This window comes from Tilletiaria anomala, assembly GCF_000711695.1.
Source record: "Tilletiaria anomala UBC 951 chromosome Unknown K437scaffold_30, whole genome shotgun sequence".
Lineage (NCBI taxonomy): Eukaryota > Fungi > Basidiomycota > Exobasidiomycetes > Georgefischeriales > Tilletiariaceae > Tilletiaria > Tilletiaria anomala.
The window spans coordinates 146,228-162,797 of NW_013546992.1; the positions used below are offsets into that span (position 1 = coordinate 146,228).

General features: G+C 54.4%; 5 protein-coding genes across 5 annotated transcripts; 4 read left to right on the forward strand and 1 right to left on the reverse strand.

The window, feature by feature from the left end:
- Nucleotides 1-1,768: 1,768 nt before the first annotated feature.
- K437DRAFT_100241 (uncharacterized protein) lies at nt 1,769-4,735 on the forward strand. Its single transcript, XM_013388397.1, has 2 exons — nt 1,769-1,910; nt 2,011-4,735. Exon 2 carries the CDS (start codon nt 2,018-2,020, stop codon nt 4,616-4,618), a length of 2,601 nt encoding a protein of 866 aa, XP_013243851.1. The 5' UTR covers nt 1,769-1,910; nt 2,011-2,017; the 3' UTR covers nt 4,619-4,735.
- On the reverse strand, nt 4,678-10,420 carry K437DRAFT_100235 (uncharacterized protein). The gene is made up of 5 exons (XM_013388398.1): nt 9,776-10,420; nt 5,819-9,700; nt 5,528-5,756; nt 5,031-5,463; nt 4,678-4,962 (listed from the first exon to the last, which is right to left on the reverse strand). Exons 1-5 carry the CDS (start codon nt 10,295-10,297, stop codon nt 4,737-4,739), a joined length of 5,292 nt encoding a protein of 1,763 aa, XP_013243852.1. The 5' UTR covers nt 10,298-10,420; the 3' UTR covers nt 4,678-4,736.
- Nucleotides 10,421-10,901: 481 nt separating this feature from the next.
- On the forward strand, nt 10,902-13,152 carry K437DRAFT_100277 (V-type ATPase). The gene is made up of 6 exons (XM_013388399.1): nt 10,902-11,539; nt 11,612-11,751; nt 11,829-12,037; nt 12,110-12,286; nt 12,372-12,469; nt 12,541-13,152. The coding sequence occupies exons 1-6, from the start codon at nt 11,125-11,127 to the stop codon at nt 13,101-13,103; spliced, it is 1,602 nt and encodes a 533-aa protein (XP_013243853.1). The 5' UTR covers nt 10,902-11,124; the 3' UTR covers nt 13,104-13,152.
- Nucleotides 13,153-13,545: 393 nt separating this feature from the next.
- Nucleotides 13,546-14,656, forward strand: K437DRAFT_246103 (uncharacterized protein). The gene is made up of 2 exons (XM_013388400.1): nt 13,546-13,967; nt 14,040-14,656. The coding sequence occupies exons 1-2, from the start codon at nt 13,706-13,708 to the stop codon at nt 14,462-14,464; spliced, it is 687 nt and encodes a 228-aa protein (XP_013243854.1). The 5' UTR covers nt 13,546-13,705; the 3' UTR covers nt 14,465-14,656.
- Nucleotides 14,657-14,997: 341 nt separating this feature from the next.
- On the forward strand, nt 14,998-16,158 carry K437DRAFT_255913 (uncharacterized protein). Its single transcript, XM_013388401.1, has 3 exons — nt 14,998-15,254; nt 15,337-15,413; nt 15,469-16,158. The coding sequence occupies exons 1-3, from the start codon at nt 15,160-15,162 to the stop codon at nt 16,029-16,031; spliced, it is 735 nt and encodes a 244-aa protein (XP_013243855.1). The 5' UTR covers nt 14,998-15,159; the 3' UTR covers nt 16,032-16,158.
- Nucleotides 16,159-16,570: the final 412 nt, after the last annotated feature.

The window sequence follows — 16,570 nt, forward strand, 5'->3', positions numbered from 1 at the left end:
CGCGAAAAAAGCGCGAGAAGCAAAGCGGAGGGGCAATGGCTCGTCGGTGTGGAGGGTACCATCGTTTCGGGATGATTGGTGTGTGGGTTTACAAGAAGAATCACGTGGACAGAACCGTGGCGGAACGGGCAGTTAGGGAGCGAACGCGATGAAATGATGCGCGCCAACACCAACGGAAAAGCATCTGTCGTGTGCAAATCAGCACTTCCTCTTTCCATCCCTCTCCATCGAGCTCCATCCCCAGCTGCCAGCTAGCGCTTCGCGATGGGCAACGATGCATACAATTTTCACGCAACACCCTACTTCTCTTCGCTGCTTTGCAGGCCGCAAGACGTGCAAGGCGCTGCTGCACTCGACCGTTAGCGGGGCCGCCGAGACCCGAGTAGCGATGACAGGGATCATTTGGCGCATGCGCAATGTCACCCGTGCTCTACGCTACATACTCTCCGGACCGTCTGGCCCATTTCAATCTTACCAGCTAGTGCGATAGGCTTGGAGCCAGCCACTGGCGAGCCACTTCCATCCGGCGTTCCATCGACCTGATTCCCTCGGTTCCCACTCCCAGGTTTCGAGCACAGCGAACTTGCTTCAATAGGATAGTCGGTGTCGGAGTCACACAAGACGATTGCAATCGCAATTGGATTCGTTACGAGGGCACGTAACCTCCGGGCTTCCTCTCATCCTCGCAGATCCTCGCAACAGAGATTCCCTTTGACTATTCACGGCAGTGTTAACCTTCATGCATGCCGCCAGAGCTGCCATTGCGCTCACAGGCTCCGCTACCTGCGCTTCCCCTCGGATTGCGATTTAGGCACTGACTTGCTGCTGTGAACTGATGTGGCTGCATCCTAGTTCCTAGCAGACATACTTCCTCTTGTGATAAGCTTTTGTACCGCCTTGTGCCGGGCTGAGCGGTCAGGCTGCACTATGGCCTTGCCGTTTGCTACCTGCGTCCGCCCCTCTTTTGCATCACTGGGGCTGACACGCCAGCAGACAGCAAGTTAGCAGGGCTTCCATGTTCGCGCCCACCGCCGCTTGTTCACAGTGGTTCACCTTTCCTCCAAGTCTCTGATGAGATGATTCGCTTCCGCCAGCTTTGATGACCTCCTTTCTCTTCTTCCTGATGATTACCCCTCTCCTACTCTTCGTATTTGTATCACCATCAGGTGTGCTGAAAGAGTGCTCATTTCTGCTTTCTTTTCCATCCTACGACTTTGCCTTTTTCCGACCAACCTCACTCGACGTTGGCTATATCTGCCCCATTCTACATTGCCATTCTTATACGATCATCACCATCACCGTCCCGACACGACCTTACGACCCTCCCCCCTTTTCCCAGGGAACAACTTAGCTGCCTGCATTTTCCTTCCCATTGCAAACACATTGCTCAGAACGATCAATTAGACTCATCCACCCGAGCAACGACATCTGCACAACGTGCCCCGCTTCGAGCATTGCGTTGTACAACCGTTACACGTGCACGTCGGCGCCCGCCATTCAGGTGCCGACCACGAATCCTCAGACCCCCGATTCAATTCACCAGGTGAATCCTCAGTCTTCTGCGCCAACGCTTTCCACACTCCGTTCAGCTTCAAAATCTCACAGCATATAGCATCCATTCACGCCTCTGCCTGCTCACCTCGACGCATTGCTCTCCCATCTTTTCAGCATACAATCCCACCTCCATAACCTGCGCTACGCAACATTGCACTTCATCGACTCGATAATATCACGGGCTTAGTCATTGGATCCAGAAAAGGCACTTCCAATACAACAAAAAAACCTCGCACTACTCTACGATTCGCTCTTGTTCGACGCTCATTCTTCACGATAGTTACGACCTTCGGTGACGCATACGCATTTTACGCCCGCGTGCCATCCTGCGCACCCGCAGTTCCCCTTCTCTCCATGTGAGTACACCGCTCGTTGCCGCGCTGCTCGCACTTGCTGAATTATTGTGCACCCATTGACCACTGCAAAAACCATCCATCAATTCCATCACTATCACAGAGTTACGATGCAAGCATCGCGCTCATTTGAGCTTTCACGCGAAGGCCGCATGCGCCCCGCCAACCTCAGCCTGTCATCCTCGTCGGGTCCGACGCCTGAGCGACATCGACATGCGCAAGCTGCAGAATACAGCTCGGGGTCGGGCTCATCGGGCAAATCAGTCCGCAGATCGACGGTAGAGCGCTCCTGGGCTTCTCCCTCCTTCAACCCTTCGCTTAGCCTCTCCACAACACACGATGATGATGTCTTTGCTAACCCTTCCCGTCGCTACTCTGCTGCCGTCGCGACGGCAAAAGACGTAGCAATGTCCCGGTCTACATATGCCGTTGATGATGGCAATGATGAGGACCACTACAACGAGCTCAAGAGTGGTGGCGGTGCGCAGAAAAAAGGAGGAGTCAGACAGACGCACGAGCTGCCTCCCACACCAATCACGGCGAGCAATGCCACTTTCAAGGAAGCTGTCAATGGTAGCATCCCTCTACGTCTACCCAGCGTCGAGCAGATGCTCTCGAACGTCGCCTCGCCAGCTTCACCTACAGACTCGATCCTCAGCACACCCCTGTCGGAGCACTACGCTGCATATGTGCTGACAGCAAGTGCTGGCGGGAGTGGGGGCAGTATCGGCGGTGGTGCCGCGTGCAGCCGCTTCGATCTGCGTCTCCCGCCGCTCAAATCGCCGCTAGAGGTTAAAGACACCAAAGGCTACACGGACCACCAGTTGTCGCCGGAGTTCGTACGCCCTCTCGGCAGCGGTTGTCTCAGTCTCGTTGGCCTTGGCAGCCTCAGCTCCGGCATGGGCATGACGCGATCCAGCTCGGGCGAATTCGCAGGTCCAAGGGCAGAATGGGCCGCCTCGCCCTCCAATAAGTCCCGCACCCTCATGGGCGTCCGACCACCCGCACCGCCTACACCTTCTCAACTTGACCACGAGCGTGGCCGCATCTCTCCTGGCTCGTGGTCCAGCAGGCCACGCGATGGCGACATCGTCGGTCTCGGCCTGCAGCTCGATATCACACCAAAGGCCAGTATGTCCACGCCATTGGGCACCGGTGCTGCAGCAACCGGCGGAGTCGACACAAACGTCTCCATGGGCATCCCCTTCATGCCCCCACGTCTACCTGGTGCGCCGCGCCTCGGCGTCCTCGGCAGCGGTCGATTTGAAAACGTCACACCTGTCGGTCAATCCGGCAACGTCGCCATCTCGCCTATCTTGCCGCCCCTGCGTGGCTGGAACACCGACTTGCGCTTCGACAACACCGCTTTTCGCCCTCCGGCGCTTCCGTCTCCATCAGCTGAGCGGTCAACGCTCAGCACAGCGGCCAGCTCACCTGCCCGGCATAGCAGCAGCAGTGCTAACGGTAGCAACTCCGACGAAGAGATGGCGTACCGAGCAACGCCAATGGAACGCGAGCGCACAGTGCAGCTCGATGCGGGTTTACCCAAGATCAACGGCTTAGTTGGCCTCGGTGTCCGTTTACTCGGCAGCGGTGGGACCGACAGCCAGAGAACACCCGTTGGCACGCCGACGCAAACAGTTTTCAGCACAGGCAGAGCGCTTCCGGTCGACTCGTCGCTTGCGATGGTCCCCCCGTTAAATGCGGGTAGCTTCACGCCTATCCGTCAGCAGTCCACCATTGGCGGCGTTGACGGTGCAGCAGCGGCATCGTCGCCTTCCTTCGTACTTCCCTTCTCTGTGTCCAAGTCCACAGGTCTCACGCCTTCGTTGAAAGGCGCGAGTCTTGGAAAAGGCAAGAACGCCAGCCCAGGCAATGGCCTTTCTTCCCCTCTGCCGAGTCCATCATTCCGTGAGCAGAGTAAACTTCGCAGTAGGCAACTCGTTCAGACCGCTACAACGGCCGTCGCGGCAGTTGCAGCTGTACAGCAAGCGACGAACACTCCCAACATCGCGAGCAGTGTCCTTACTGCCTCTGCCAAGCTTCAGCGTCCTCCATTGCATGTCATAGGTGATGACACCAATGGCAGCGGTAGTGGGGAAGTTAGTGGCAGCGAGAATGCTAGCAGCGACGACGAAGGCACCTCGACACCACTCGATGAGCTGTGCGCCATTAACGAGACAGTTCATGAGCAGGTGCATCGCGCCAAATCGAGCAGCACTAAAGCTGCAGCGCGCCAAGCGGCCGCCGATCTAGAGGAGCAGCAGAAAGCGCTGGCGGACTCGTCCCCTTGGGGCGTCTTCAGCACCACTAAAGCTTGGCGCCCGCTCGCTCCACCCGGAATGAGCGCTTCGGCTTTCATCAAGAAGCAGAAGAAGCTTCAACAGCAACAGCAGTTGGCGACAGCGGCAGAGGCAAGCCGCAAGAGTCCAGCCAAACGCAATCCTGCGCTTCCCGACGCTGCAACCGATGCCTCGCATACGGCAAAGAAGCAGAGAACTGTCTTGGGCATAAAGAGTGCGAACGTTGTACCATCAAGTATTCCTGTAGCAGGAGAACAGATGCGAAGTAAAGGGACTTCGGCATCATTGTCTGCGCCTACCGCATCCCTCGGCGAAAAGTCAAACAACGTTGAGAACGCCACAAGCCTTCACGTTTCACCTCGAAGGCGTGCAAGAGAGCATTCTGCTAATCGCAGTTTTCGCGTATAGGTAGCTCTAAAAAGAAACACCCTTGCGACACATGTTACTGTTCCGTGTCTCCGTAGCTTCTGAACTGTCGCAACAATCTCTATGGTTCCACCGAAAGTACATCGTTGCATCTTTTCATTCAGCCCTGCACAGGGGCATTGTCTGGGACTGGCTCACTTTCTTGGAAGATGGCCACAAGCAGGTGGCGGTAGAACTCTTCCAGAGCCTCTGCATTCCTGCAGAAACCCTCAAATTTTACGCGCAGCGCCTCTGCATCGAGTTGATTCTGCGTCTGCTCCCTCTTGCTGGACTGGTAGCGTCCAGAAATGGAAGCCGCATGCGACGTGTAGAGCCGATTGTTGAGCCTGAAAACACAGGAGCCTAGGAGGTCAGAATGGATTGTGGTGCATTGGATAAGAGCGGACGGACTGACCAGAGAAAGCCCTGAGAGGAGCCAAGCACTTGAACGAAAGCCACACCGGACCGATGGACGAATTGAGAGTGATCAAAGTTGGATGGCCGCGAAGAATATGTGATCGTAATGTCTTGCGGGTAGCGGCTGCTAGCCTCCTGGTCGAGGATGAAGCCGAAAATCCTGAGCAGGATGAACTCGAAGTATTGCTGCGGCAACGTGTGTCCCGGAAGGCGATGCGCATATGTGTGTAGCGGCGGGGGTGGAAGCGCCAAAGGAATCTGGATTGGAGCTTGAAACGGGTTGTGCAGGGACACATCTTTGATCTGACCGATGGGTGCTTCAATTAAGCGAAGACCGTAACGTTCCACCGCTCGCGTCCAATTTTGCACGAGATCCTCGATGAAGCGCGATGTCGTTCCCATCCAGTGGATCTGGAAGTTGAAACCGTTTGCTGCAGTCGAATGCACACGTCAGTATGCATTCTCTCTTCATTTTCATATCAATTATTGACCCACCAGGATTGTGCGCGATGTCGTGATGCAAGATCGCGACTTCGGCCCGATCGCTCTTGCGACCAGGATCTAAGTCAATAATCGTTGATCTACTCATTGTGATCTTCTTCCGACGAGCTGGCGGTGTCTGTACCACTTTTGGAACGGTGCTGTCGCCATTCCCCGCTTTCTTAAACAATTTCGGCTTCACCTTGCTCTCCCTCCCTGCGGCGTACTTTCCTTTGAGGCAATACTGCAAAGCATAAACATGTGAGAACAATGGCGATGGTTCAGCTGCAAGGGAAAACGACTTACAAAGTAGTGTCCGTCCAAGAAACCATGCGCGCCTCGGACGTGATCAAAGAGGTCATCCTCTTGCAGTTTGATTCCCCAATCGACTGCCTCTTCTCGCGACTTGACATCCGAAAATGTGCAGCACAACCAGGTTACGAATTCTGCACCAACAAATGTGTCTGGGTAGAGCACTCGGTGCCACATACGATTCTCGATCTTGACGCCACCCTCCGCTCGCATTTCTTGAACCAAGTCTTCAAGCGGGGTATTGCTAAGGAGACGAGATGTTTTTGAATTGCCGTGCGACGTTGCACTCCCATTGCGCACGCCAGCATTCACCGCTTTCAGTTGCTCTATGAATGCTTCATCGTGTACACTCTGCGCCGGGTCCAGCGAAGTTGGTAGGAAGCGGAGCGGCTGCTGGTCGTCCGAGCTCCTACGATAGCGTGCCCGATAGAAGAGATCCGCCAGCTTATCGGTGCCCAGTAGGCGGACTTCCTCATCGCTTAGGTACTCGCCAGTTGGCGCTCGCATGCTTGGTGCATGGCCTTCTGTGGGCACGAGAACGAATCGCGTGCGCCAATATCGCAGCGGGTCAATGAACTTCTCGTCCACAAAACCAGAGACAAGCGAGTCGAGGTATGTCCAATTGTACTCTGTCGAGCTGGGATAGCTGAATTGAGCGGCGGTGTTTTGGTAGCCCGGCAAGTGACGTGGCCAAACGCAGCATTGATAGTCAAGCGGCGTGGTATCGTAGGTAATCTTTCGCAAGTATCGCTTAACATTAATCGCCCCGCTTGATCGATCATAAGCGATCCTGTGGATCTGATTCGACAAAGTCAAGAAGATCGGATTGCCCGAGGACACGATTCCCGGCTGGAATGATTCTGACGGGTGTCGAAGCATGAAGCGCCGAGGGTCAAGAAGGCGTTGCGAGAAAGTGGCGAGTGTGCCACGATTAGTAGCCGGCACGATGAATTGAAAGCCCTGGGCCAGTCGCTGAAAGACCATTTCGCGAAGGACAGCGAGGGCCGGGTGGGTGCTTGACATTCTCTTCAGCAAGAACGACTGCGTCTCGGAGGAGACGGACGTGGTGTGTGGGTACTCTTGCCATTGGGATGCGAGATCAGCCGCAGAGGGTAAGTGCAAGGTCGTCAGGGGTAGGCAAGCAGGGGTGGTCATACTGCGCCATTTGACGGCGTGGCGATTGAGACGTCGTGGAAACAGGTGCTGCCATCGCAGCAGCTGAGTCGAGCTATTCTGCACGGCTCGGCTTGGATTGGACGGGTTCACCACCGTTTGCTTCTCGATGAGTGCCCTCTGCGCATATCGCATTCGCGCCTCCTCGTCTTCAAGACGTTGCTCGTAAGCTTGGGCCTCGTGCATCATCTTTGCTTCGACAGATACGTCTGACTGCAGCGAACTTCTCGTGGCTTGTGTTGGGATTGAAATCGGTACATGCTGGTCAGAGCCCTCGCCTTCTTGAAAGGATTCATCTTTTGCTCGCTTCGCCTCAGCGTAGTCGCCGGACGCCACTATCCGCGGTGCAGATGGTCGAGCGGGAGATGCGGACCGGGATGTGCTGCCCAACATCTCCTGAATGCGCCGTGAGGCAGCTGCAGATGACATGGGCGTTGCATCACGTTCACGGCTATCTCCTGCTTTGCTACCGCCGCTAATTGACTGTTCGAGACCAGCTGATTGTGGCTTGCCACGCAAAGATGTCCAAATCCACTGAGCAGACAGGCGATAAGGGCTCTTGCCGTCGATCGATGCCTTGCGTGCGTGTCCCGTTGTCCCTCTTGATTTCGAGTCAATCGATGCGCCACTGGAGAGACTCGGACTGGTTATATGCGCAGCAGTTACGTCTTCCACTTGCGCCTTGACTGTCGCGAGTGATGCATGGGCTTTTCCAGGTGGTGCCAGCTGGGAAATGCCGCGGTTCAACGTGTTGAGAGACTTGATGGAGCCGACGCGTGAAGTCGGCCAAGAAACCTTTCGTACCGCCGCTGTTGATGCTGCATCAGTGTCATCGTACTCGGACGAAGTGTCAGCGTAAGAAAACCGTTGCTTGGCTCTAACTGCCGGGGAAGGAGGTATGCTGTCATTGTCGCGTGACCGCAAGGAGGAGCTCTGAGACCCTTGCGCAAGCTGTGATCCGCGGATGCTCGACTTGGATCTGGTCTCGTGCAAGGATGGCCGCTGCGGCGAGAGAGGATTTCTCATCGGTCCGTGCTGGAAACTTGAGCCCGCTGCTTTTGAATCGGCTTTGTCGTGCTCGGAGGAAAGTGATTTGGCCGCTCCGGCGTGCTCGGAATATTTCAGCTGAGTTCTCGAAGGTCGGGGCAGCATGCGGGCGGCAAGAGATGAGGGCGCAGGGGGTACGTCGGCAAGCATAGATCGGTCAAACTGCTCGCGTGCTCGCCTTCGTTGCTCTTTGGGTGAGAGGCCATCAAAATATGTGGGATCTGCTGAATAGCCCCGGTCGCCCATCAAATTGCTTAAGCCGATCGACTGCATCGACGGTTCGCATGAGGGTACGCTGTTGACAAGGATGAAGAAGGAGCTTGACTCCTTGCCACTGTTACCTGCCGTCGTCCCTGTCACTCCCGTACGAACCGTCCGCATGTCGAGGTAAGGGATACTAATGTCGGAGATCTGGTTCTCCATGATACCCATCATCTGAATGTCATACATCTTGCAGCGGGGTACGAATCTGTCGGCGCGGAAAGGCTTGTCCTGCTGCAAGTTATAGAACGAGCAATCGATCCAATGAGGCATCGCGTAGAATGAAACCTCTTCTTCTGCAGCCCTGCTCGGGTCATCAAAGTAAAGTGGATCAGGAGCGATAGACGATGAAGCGGGGGTAACTGGTGCTGTTCCTCGCTTAGTTTTCTGTGCCGCCGAACGACCGAACGAAGAGGCTGTTGAATCAGCAGCCCCAGCGTTCGGTGGCTCTGGGACATGACTCTTGAAGTGGAAAAGCGGAACCGAGTGCAACGGCATCTTGGTGAGGCATACAAGGTCGAGGCCGATTCCATTTTCTATCATGCGCTCCGTCGTGACCCGCAGTAAATTCTTGTCAACCTCAAAACGCCCCGTGCCGGCAGTGACGACCGCGATACTCAGGCCGGTGCGATTCAGATCCCGGTCAATGTAGTGCTCATCGAATGGGTTGAGGGCCAGATTGATCGCTTCGAGAATGTTGCCCTCGTGCGAGTACGATAGACGGCCGGCGACCAAATTGCGGTCGCGGATGAGTTCGGCGTGTGTCTCTTCTTCAGGCGCCGAGGGGCCAGCGACGGGTCTCCGAACGAGCAAAATGTCATGCTGAAAGCGGAAGAACTCCTCCTTGAGGATCTCCATGACCTCATTCCAATCAACGTTATTCTCGAGATCGACAACGACTTTGTAGTAATCGACGTACGAACGCCCTTGAGGATCTCGCCGCATTGGCCAGCCTTCCAGCATGTGCAGTTCCGAGTCTTCGTAATGCACTCGGGCGAAAAGAATGACGCTGCAGACATGGTTTGTCGGTACGTCCTTCCACCGTCGCACGAGCTCCGGAATGAAACCCTGGACCGCCTTCTCATAGTAAAGTTCCCCATCCTCGTCGAATTCCCACATCTCTTTCGCCATCTGGATGAAGATATTGCACTTGGCTGACTCGGACCGGAAGATCGTCTTGGTTGCTGCAGAGACGTAACCTGATGTCACTTTTTTCTCGCGAACAAAGATGCGACCGATCGTCGCGCGCACCGAGCCGGCAAGAGTGATCCTTTGCCCCACGTAGACGCAAGTATCTTCAAGCATCAAAGCGATGCGCCACATGTCTGCCCGGCCGACATACTGGTCACGGAAATCGAGCTCGACATGCGAGATGACATGAGGCTCAAGGGGAACCTGGCACGGTGCGAGTGATGTCAGACATGGCGGTGCTTGGGATGGGGTTCTGGTGGTGTTCACTTATCTACTCACTTTGGACAGGACCACTTCGACGCGACTCTGGAAACCAAAAGCAGTGGCAACGGCCCGTGATACAGATATCTGTAGCTGCGGATGCTTGACAATGGCATCGGTATCAGCAACGGCATGGTTGAGTCTGAAAAGGAACGCTTTGGGATGCGATTTCTTTCGCTTCTTCGCCACCCGCTCGTCATCATCCCGCCGGCTGTCGTCTCGTGCAGCAGTACCGCCTGTACCCGGACCAGCCCCTGCATGATCCGGGAATTTCACACGGCTAGGATCCCTCGGACGAAGTTCAAGCAGGTCGTTCTCGCCGATCCCGCCCCCGAGATCGTATTCTGGATTGAGGACGACATCGCTGGTGGAAAAATTTGGCGGATCGTGCACCCAGGGAATGAGCGTACGGAAGGAGAGGTGTGCTGCTCTGCTGGCTGTAGTGCTTGCGGTTGTGTGATTCGATGATGATCGACGGGCACAAGCGTGAGCATTCGCTGCTGCTGCTGCGGCCGAGGATGAAGCGTAGCTGCCGATCATTTTTGAATGATATCAGTTGCATGAGCTACACCGTACAAAGATTGAGCGGCCGCTTGTATGCAGATACTGGAATATGCTCGTAGACAATGGACTTGATAGAGATGGGTTGCGGGCGGCTGTCATGCATCGTGGCAGCTCGCACGGCACCGTGAACGCCATGAACTTTGCCCGCCAATCAGCTACGAGTGCATCGCCATTCCCTTCGTGCCGGTCCTATATAGTTCAAGGTTTGGTGCGGAAGGTCCAATGATCACGCTGCCTCTCACCGCTCAAGGCCTCTTGCGGTGCTGCTGCATCCCAGCGTCTGCTCGGTTCCATCTTTCGACGAAGAGCGAATTGAATCACGTCGGCTTGTCCGGAATCTGGATTGTTCTCCTCCCAACTCGGCAATACATGTCTTGGTCTTCGGAATGCGGATTTAGGGTTGGTGACAGAGAGTGCAATTAGGTCTCGTTGTGGTTGATGCGCTCTTGGGTGGAAGGACAGCGGAACATCACACTCTACTGGCCGCCCGCGGATTCTCTGCTGCACGCTCTCAGGCTCTCCCTCAGGCCTCATCCCCAAGTCGTCGTAGCCATCCCCCTGTCCCTAAAACCAGTAGTGGAATGGATACCGCTCCAGTAGCATAGATACCATCCTTAGACTTGAGTTGGGCTACGGTCGCCATAAGCAGGGCAGCAAACTTCCCTGGGACCAGCAGCGGGCAGTGCATCAACACAATTGCTCCAGCGCTTGCTTGTCGCGGGCAATAGAAACGAGGCGCATCCATTCGGACGTCCCCAACTGTGACAACTCAAATAGCGAACAACGCTGACCATCTTGCACAAATGGCGGACCCACGCATGAGCGACCAGGAGCTCTTTGCCCTCAATGCAAAAGCTGCCGTCAAGAACTACTCAGTCGATCCACGTCTCGATTACCGCACCGTTAGCGCCATCAATGGTCCCCTCGTCGTCCTCGATAAGGTTCGCTTCCCCAGTTACAATGAGATCGTCAGCCTCACCCTGCCGGATGGCAGCAAGAGGGGTGGCCAAGTCCTCGAAGTCTCGGGTGACAAGGCGATCGTACAGGTTTTCGAGGGCACCAGTGGCATCGATGTGAAAGACACACACATCGAATTCACCGGTTCATCCATGAAGCTGCCAGTCTCAGAGGACATGCTGGGTAGAATCTTCAATGGGTCAGGCGCACCGGTGGACAAGGGACCAAAGGTCTTTGCAGAGGACTACCTTGACATCAATGGTGGGTATTGAGTCATCAACCCGTTGCCAAAATGTGCATGTCTGACCTAAACTTTTGAACATTACTTGACAGGCTCTCCCATCAACCCGTTCTCCCGCGTTTACCCCGAGGAGATGATTCAGACTGGAATCTCGACGATCGACACGATGAACTCCATTGCCCGTGGTCAAAAGATCCCCATCTTTTCGGCTGCGGGTCTTCCGCACAATGAGGTGCGTTGCTTCAGGCCACATTCGATTAACCCCCTGTGCATGTGACTGACAGCGACTGTTCCTTTTACGCGCCACAGATTGCCGCGCAAATTTGCCGTCAAGCTGGTCTTGTCAAGCGTCCTGGTGCCCAAAAGGGTGTCCATGATGGCCATGAGGACAACTTCTCCATCGTCTTTGCAGCTATGGGTGTCAACATGGAGACAGCTCGCTTCTTCAAGAACGACTTCGAGAGCAATGGCTCGCTGGATCGTGTCACTCTCTTCCTCAACTTGGCCAACGACCCCACGTGAGTAAACTTGGGAGCTTGTGTCATCGCATCGGCTCTGAAAGCAAAAGCCTCATTCACGTCCACTTCCAGAATCGAACGTATCATTACACCAAGATTGGCGTTGACAACTGCAGAATATTACGCATACCAACTCGAAAAGCACGTTCTTGTCGTGCTCACCGACATGACCTCGTACGCCGATGCCCTGCGTGAAGTATCCGCTGCTCGTGAAGAGGTCCCAGGTCGTCGTGGCTACCCCGGTTACATGTACGTCTTCGCTAAAGCCGTGATGTGCACCTTGGGGTTACTACCCGACACCTGTCTTAATAACTGACGTTCGTTTTAATAACAGGTACACGGACTTGTCTACCATTTATGAGCGTGCCGGCCGTGTCCAAGGGCGGAATGGTTCAATCACACAGATTCCGATTCTTACCATGCCCAACGATGGTACGCACCAGTGCTCTAGTTACATGCTAGCACTGTCATTGCTCACTGACTCAACATTTTTTTGCCTCCAGACATGACCCACCCGATTCCCGATTTGACGGGCTACATTACGGAGGGCCAGATCTACGTCGACCGGCAGCTCCACAACCGGCAGATCTACCCGCCAATCAACGTGCTCCCGTCTCTTTCGCGCCTAATGAAGAGCGCCATCGGAGCCAAGCACACGCGAGGAGACCACGGTGATGTGTCGAACCAGCTATACGCAAACTACGCCATTGGTCGCGACGCTGCTGCGATGAAGGCTGTCGTCGGTGAGGAGGCGCTGAGTGCAGAAGACAAGCTGTCGCTCGAGTTCTTGGACAAGTTTGAGCATCAATTCGTGGCGCAAGGTGCATACGAGACGCGTACCATTTTCGACTCGCTCGACATTGCATGGAGCTTGCTGCGCATCATGCCGAAGGAGATGCTCAACCGCATCAGTCCCAAGGTTATCAAAGAGTACTATGCACGGAAGCCCTCGAAGAGCACCCGTGGCGCACAGCAGCAACAGCAGCAGCAGGAGGAGGCGAGCAAGAAGGATAAGGACACGCGGGACTCAGTAGTCCCAGAAGAAGGCAAGCTCGTCGATGCCTAAGGTTGCATCGTCGACGTCGGTCCCTCGGCACCGAGGTGGTCCCGCATTCACTAGCAGCATTACCAGACACACCGTACATACGAAACAGGCGCCATTCTCAGTCTCTTGTTCTCGTTTTGTGACACTTGAAAGAATGCAGTTTCCATAATAGTCTTTCATTGCGTGTGCAACGGCATGCCAGATGACAGATCCATGGCCAGATTCCAGACCGATGAAGGCGAGTCTTCGACCATATAATAGACGAGACGCAAAAAGTAACGTTTATGCGTGAACTCCGGCGCGGTAGACCATTAGTTCGTGATTTTTGGAAAGATTGCGGCAGGAGTGGTGACATTTTTGGGAGTGTGGACGAAATCACTTTGCGTCACCCGAACTCGGAGTAAAATATATTACGGGTTCACGCCTGACGCTTCGTACATGCCTCAAGCATGATGTTAAACATCTTCATATCACATGATGTTTCTCTCGAAATCGTAGTGGCCGAAAGTACACTGGGTTACACTTTATCCATTTGAAGAGTGCTTCTCTTTGTATGGCCTGACAAGTTTCTCAAGTCCTCACAGACGGTCTCTCGAATTGCTGAATTGAACATTAATTCCAACATGACAACACGCATGAGAGGTGGCGGTCCTTCGAGTCGGCTCGACTCCCACGGCTCGCGGACAATGACGATTAACGAAACACCAACGTCTGAACAAGAAAATGACAATGGCGAAGGCTCATCGCAGGGACCTACCGTGGGCAGACTCATCTTGAGGGGGGCTGGCGGCGAAGCTGGGCGGATACGACCGCGCAGTGGCAGACGAGTCGTTTGGACCGAGGGAACCATCGATAATGAAGGGATGGGAAAGAAGAAGAGCAAGCGTGAGGATTTGGCATCTTGCACTTCTGATAAGTTAATCTGGGATCATTGACACAACATCTCGTCTGGGACAGTCTGCTGCATTTATCACAAGCCGCGAGCATTCGACGAGTCATCCTCGTCCGACTCGTCCTCCGGCTCAGACCACTCGAGTTCTGATGATGACACAGACTCAGCTAGCGAGACATCATCAACTAGCTCGGGATACTCAGGAGTCCACTTGAGCGCAAAAAGCAAAGCGAAGCGAGCGATATCGCACTCAGAAGCACAAAAGACTCGCAGTGAGGAGGGGCACACGCAGGACGAATGCGGGCATAATCACCATCCCCAAAGACATCGCCACGGACGAGACAAGGTTAAATATAAAGGCGAAAAGGCTAAAAGCGGACGGTCTCGGCGATCGCGTGCAGTGACGGTGACCGAAGAGGCGCAGGAAGAGAAGTCAGAAGGCACTATCGACCAATTCAAGCGAAATAAGTACGAACGTGGAGTTGCATAGGGCATCAAGGCCGTAACTGGCGGCGCTGAGCTTTGGCGCTTAATATGCATGGAAACTTGCAACCCGATGACTGCACGCTCAGTCCGCCATTTCTACCGGGTATCTCTGAGTGACGTGCTGCATGCAGCATTTCTACTAGTGATCGGCATCCGTGCCGAAGCTGTTGTATTGATGCATGATGCGATGGCCTGTAATGCAAATGATTGCAACTTGAGCCGAGATCTACTACGTCAGACTTGGATTCCAAGCCATTTGCTTCATTACATGTACCACGAGTCTATGACACAAGCGCCTGAAAAAATGCGCTGCTTCCGACTGGGGACGTTGGACTTTTAGGAAGCGTCCACCGCAACACCCCAAGCACAATCAACGCATAATTTGGAGTTTCCCGTGATTAAGCCAAATGTTTCTCTGAATTTACAGTGAAACACGGGATCTTTTTGTTTTGATGGGGTTTTTCGCATATCTGTGCGAGCGTTAAAACCATCATCAGAAAGCTTCGACTTTCGTGATGTCACTTAAATTCCAGCCAAAGTCGATACAACTCCTATTGTGTGCTCATAACAAGGCTGTCTACGTCAATCTCAAGATCATTGCAGTCTCTGAGTAGTCGCATCTGCCGACCATTCAATTGTGCGCCTTGCCTCGGACTCGGGATCGATGCCACTTTCGTTGAACGGCCTGAATTCCTCATCATGGCGACACCCCGAAAGCAGCTCCGGGACAACGCGATACTGCTCGCCATACTAGCATTGCTTCCGAGATTGGCCTTTGTGAAAAAGTCCTATTGGTGGGTGCAATACATGCTCACGCACTTTGAATCTTCAAAATGTCTGCTCACTCTCACTGCAACACCTGGTGAACTTGGCTAGGGCTGCCTTGTCGGTCACTTATAGATGGATCGGCAATGATCTTGACGTGTTCGTAAGCTCGGCGCTTTACTATTTGGGTCAGTCATCTGGTGCACCCAGAAAAATGCAAACTGACACGCTGTGTGGCTTCAGGATGGGTCGCATACATCATCTGCGTCGCCAACATCGCCACGTCGCTGATTGAGATCAGTGTGGTTGCGCCAAAGCCTGCTCAGCGACGACCCCTTCGCTCGGTGTCCATGCCTGTCAAAAGCTCTCCCAAAACTCGACCTTCTGTTTCATTGCCGGGGCCGATCTCGCCCGGCAAGCGTGGGTTCTCCCCGGCAACGCCAGCAAGAATGAGCCCTGGCGGTGAATCGCCTCTTCGGAATGCAATCGCCGCAGCGCGATCAGCAGGAAGTTCGCGTGGTGCCAATCCATCCTCTCCAGGCGGCTTGTCCTCGGACTCCACAGCATCAGCGAAGCGAAGCTACGGCATTGGAAAATCGCTGCCTTCAACGCCTGCTTCCCAGGTGCATGGATCAGGTCGGGGACTCACACAGCAGTCACGGGAAGCGACACCACTTGATGCCTTCAAAGCAAGGCATCCCAGTTCTGGTTCGCCGAGACGGGAATGGGAAAGCATAGGCCAAGAGGTCGACTGGCGCATACAGAAGTTGAAGGACAGCTGGATGACCTCGTCACCGACGGCCTAAACGTTCTCAGTGACAAGCGCACCTTGCCCTAGATACTCACTTGCTTTGCAACTTGCAAGCACATGATCCCACATCTGGCACTGTATCATATCACTTTCGACGCATCAGGAATGGCATGGCATGGATGTATGAACCCTTCCCGTTTTACAGCCCATGGGGCGAGTCTCTCACTGAAAGGCAAGGACTTATAAGGTGAAGCATAGGATTACAGGTGGTGTTCATCGATGGCTGTTGCTTTACAGACCATAGAGGTTCGCGTGGTGCGACTCAGATGGCACTTCGAAAAGGCTCCAAGCCCGTTCCGCTCAACCTTTTGGCGGCTCCCGAGTGTGCCCAGCAAGTTATGCACTTTTGGCTTCAACTTCCAGTTCTTCTTCCGGCATTTACTTTGTACAAGGTTCACACATTGCATATTTGGCCTTTGCACTCTACGACAGCCCTTCCCCGTCTTCTCCATGTGTCATGCATGAGGTTTGAACGGCTTGGCAAGACCTTTCTCGGCCTAGCACCGATGCGAGTATTATTGATTGTTCGTTATA

Bases quoted from the DNA above. Each gene is read 5' to 3' on its own strand.
- K437DRAFT_100241 (XM_013388397.1), top strand. From the start codon at position 2,018: ATGCAAGCATCGCGCTCATTTGAGCTTTCACGCGAAGGCCGCATGCGC.
- K437DRAFT_100235 (XM_013388398.1), bottom strand. From the start codon at position 10,297: ATGATCGGCAGCTACGCTTCATCCTCGGCCGCAGCAGCAGCAGCGAAT. The intron at 5,757-5,818 runs GTAAGTCGTTTT...TATGCTTTGCAG, and splicing joins TCTTGGACGGACACTACTTT to TATTGCCTCAAAGGAAAGTA. The intron at 4,963-5,030 runs GTCAGTCCGTCC...CTGTGTTTTCAG, and splicing joins TCCTCTCAGGGCTTTCTCTG to GCTCAACAATCGGCTCTACA.
- K437DRAFT_100277 (XM_013388399.1), top strand. From the start codon at position 11,125: ATGGCGGACCCACGCATGAGCGACCAGGAGCTCTTTGCCCTCAATGCA. The intron at 11,752-11,828 runs GTGCGTTGCTTC...TACGCGCCACAG, and splicing joins CGGGTCTTCCGCACAATGAG to ATTGCCGCGCAAATTTGCCG. The intron at 12,470-12,540 runs GTACGCACCAGT...TTTTGCCTCCAG, and splicing joins TCTTACCATGCCCAACGATG to ACATGACCCACCCGATTCCC.
- K437DRAFT_246103 (XM_013388400.1), top strand. From the start codon at position 13,706: ATGACAACACGCATGAGAGGTGGCGGTCCTTCGAGTCGGCTCGACTCC. The intron at 13,968-14,039 runs GTGAGGATTTGG...CGTCTGGGACAG, and splicing joins GGGAAAGAAGAAGAGCAAGC to TCTGCTGCATTTATCACAAG.
- K437DRAFT_255913 (XM_013388401.1), top strand. From the start codon at position 15,160: ATGGCGACACCCCGAAAGCAGCTCCGGGACAACGCGATACTGCTCGCC. The intron at 15,255-15,336 runs GTGGGTGCAATA...GAACTTGGCTAG, and splicing joins TTTGTGAAAAAGTCCTATTG to GGCTGCCTTGTCGGTCACTT. The intron at 15,414-15,468 runs GTCAGTCATCTG...GTGTGGCTTCAG, and splicing joins CTCGGCGCTTTACTATTTGG to GATGGGTCGCATACATCATC.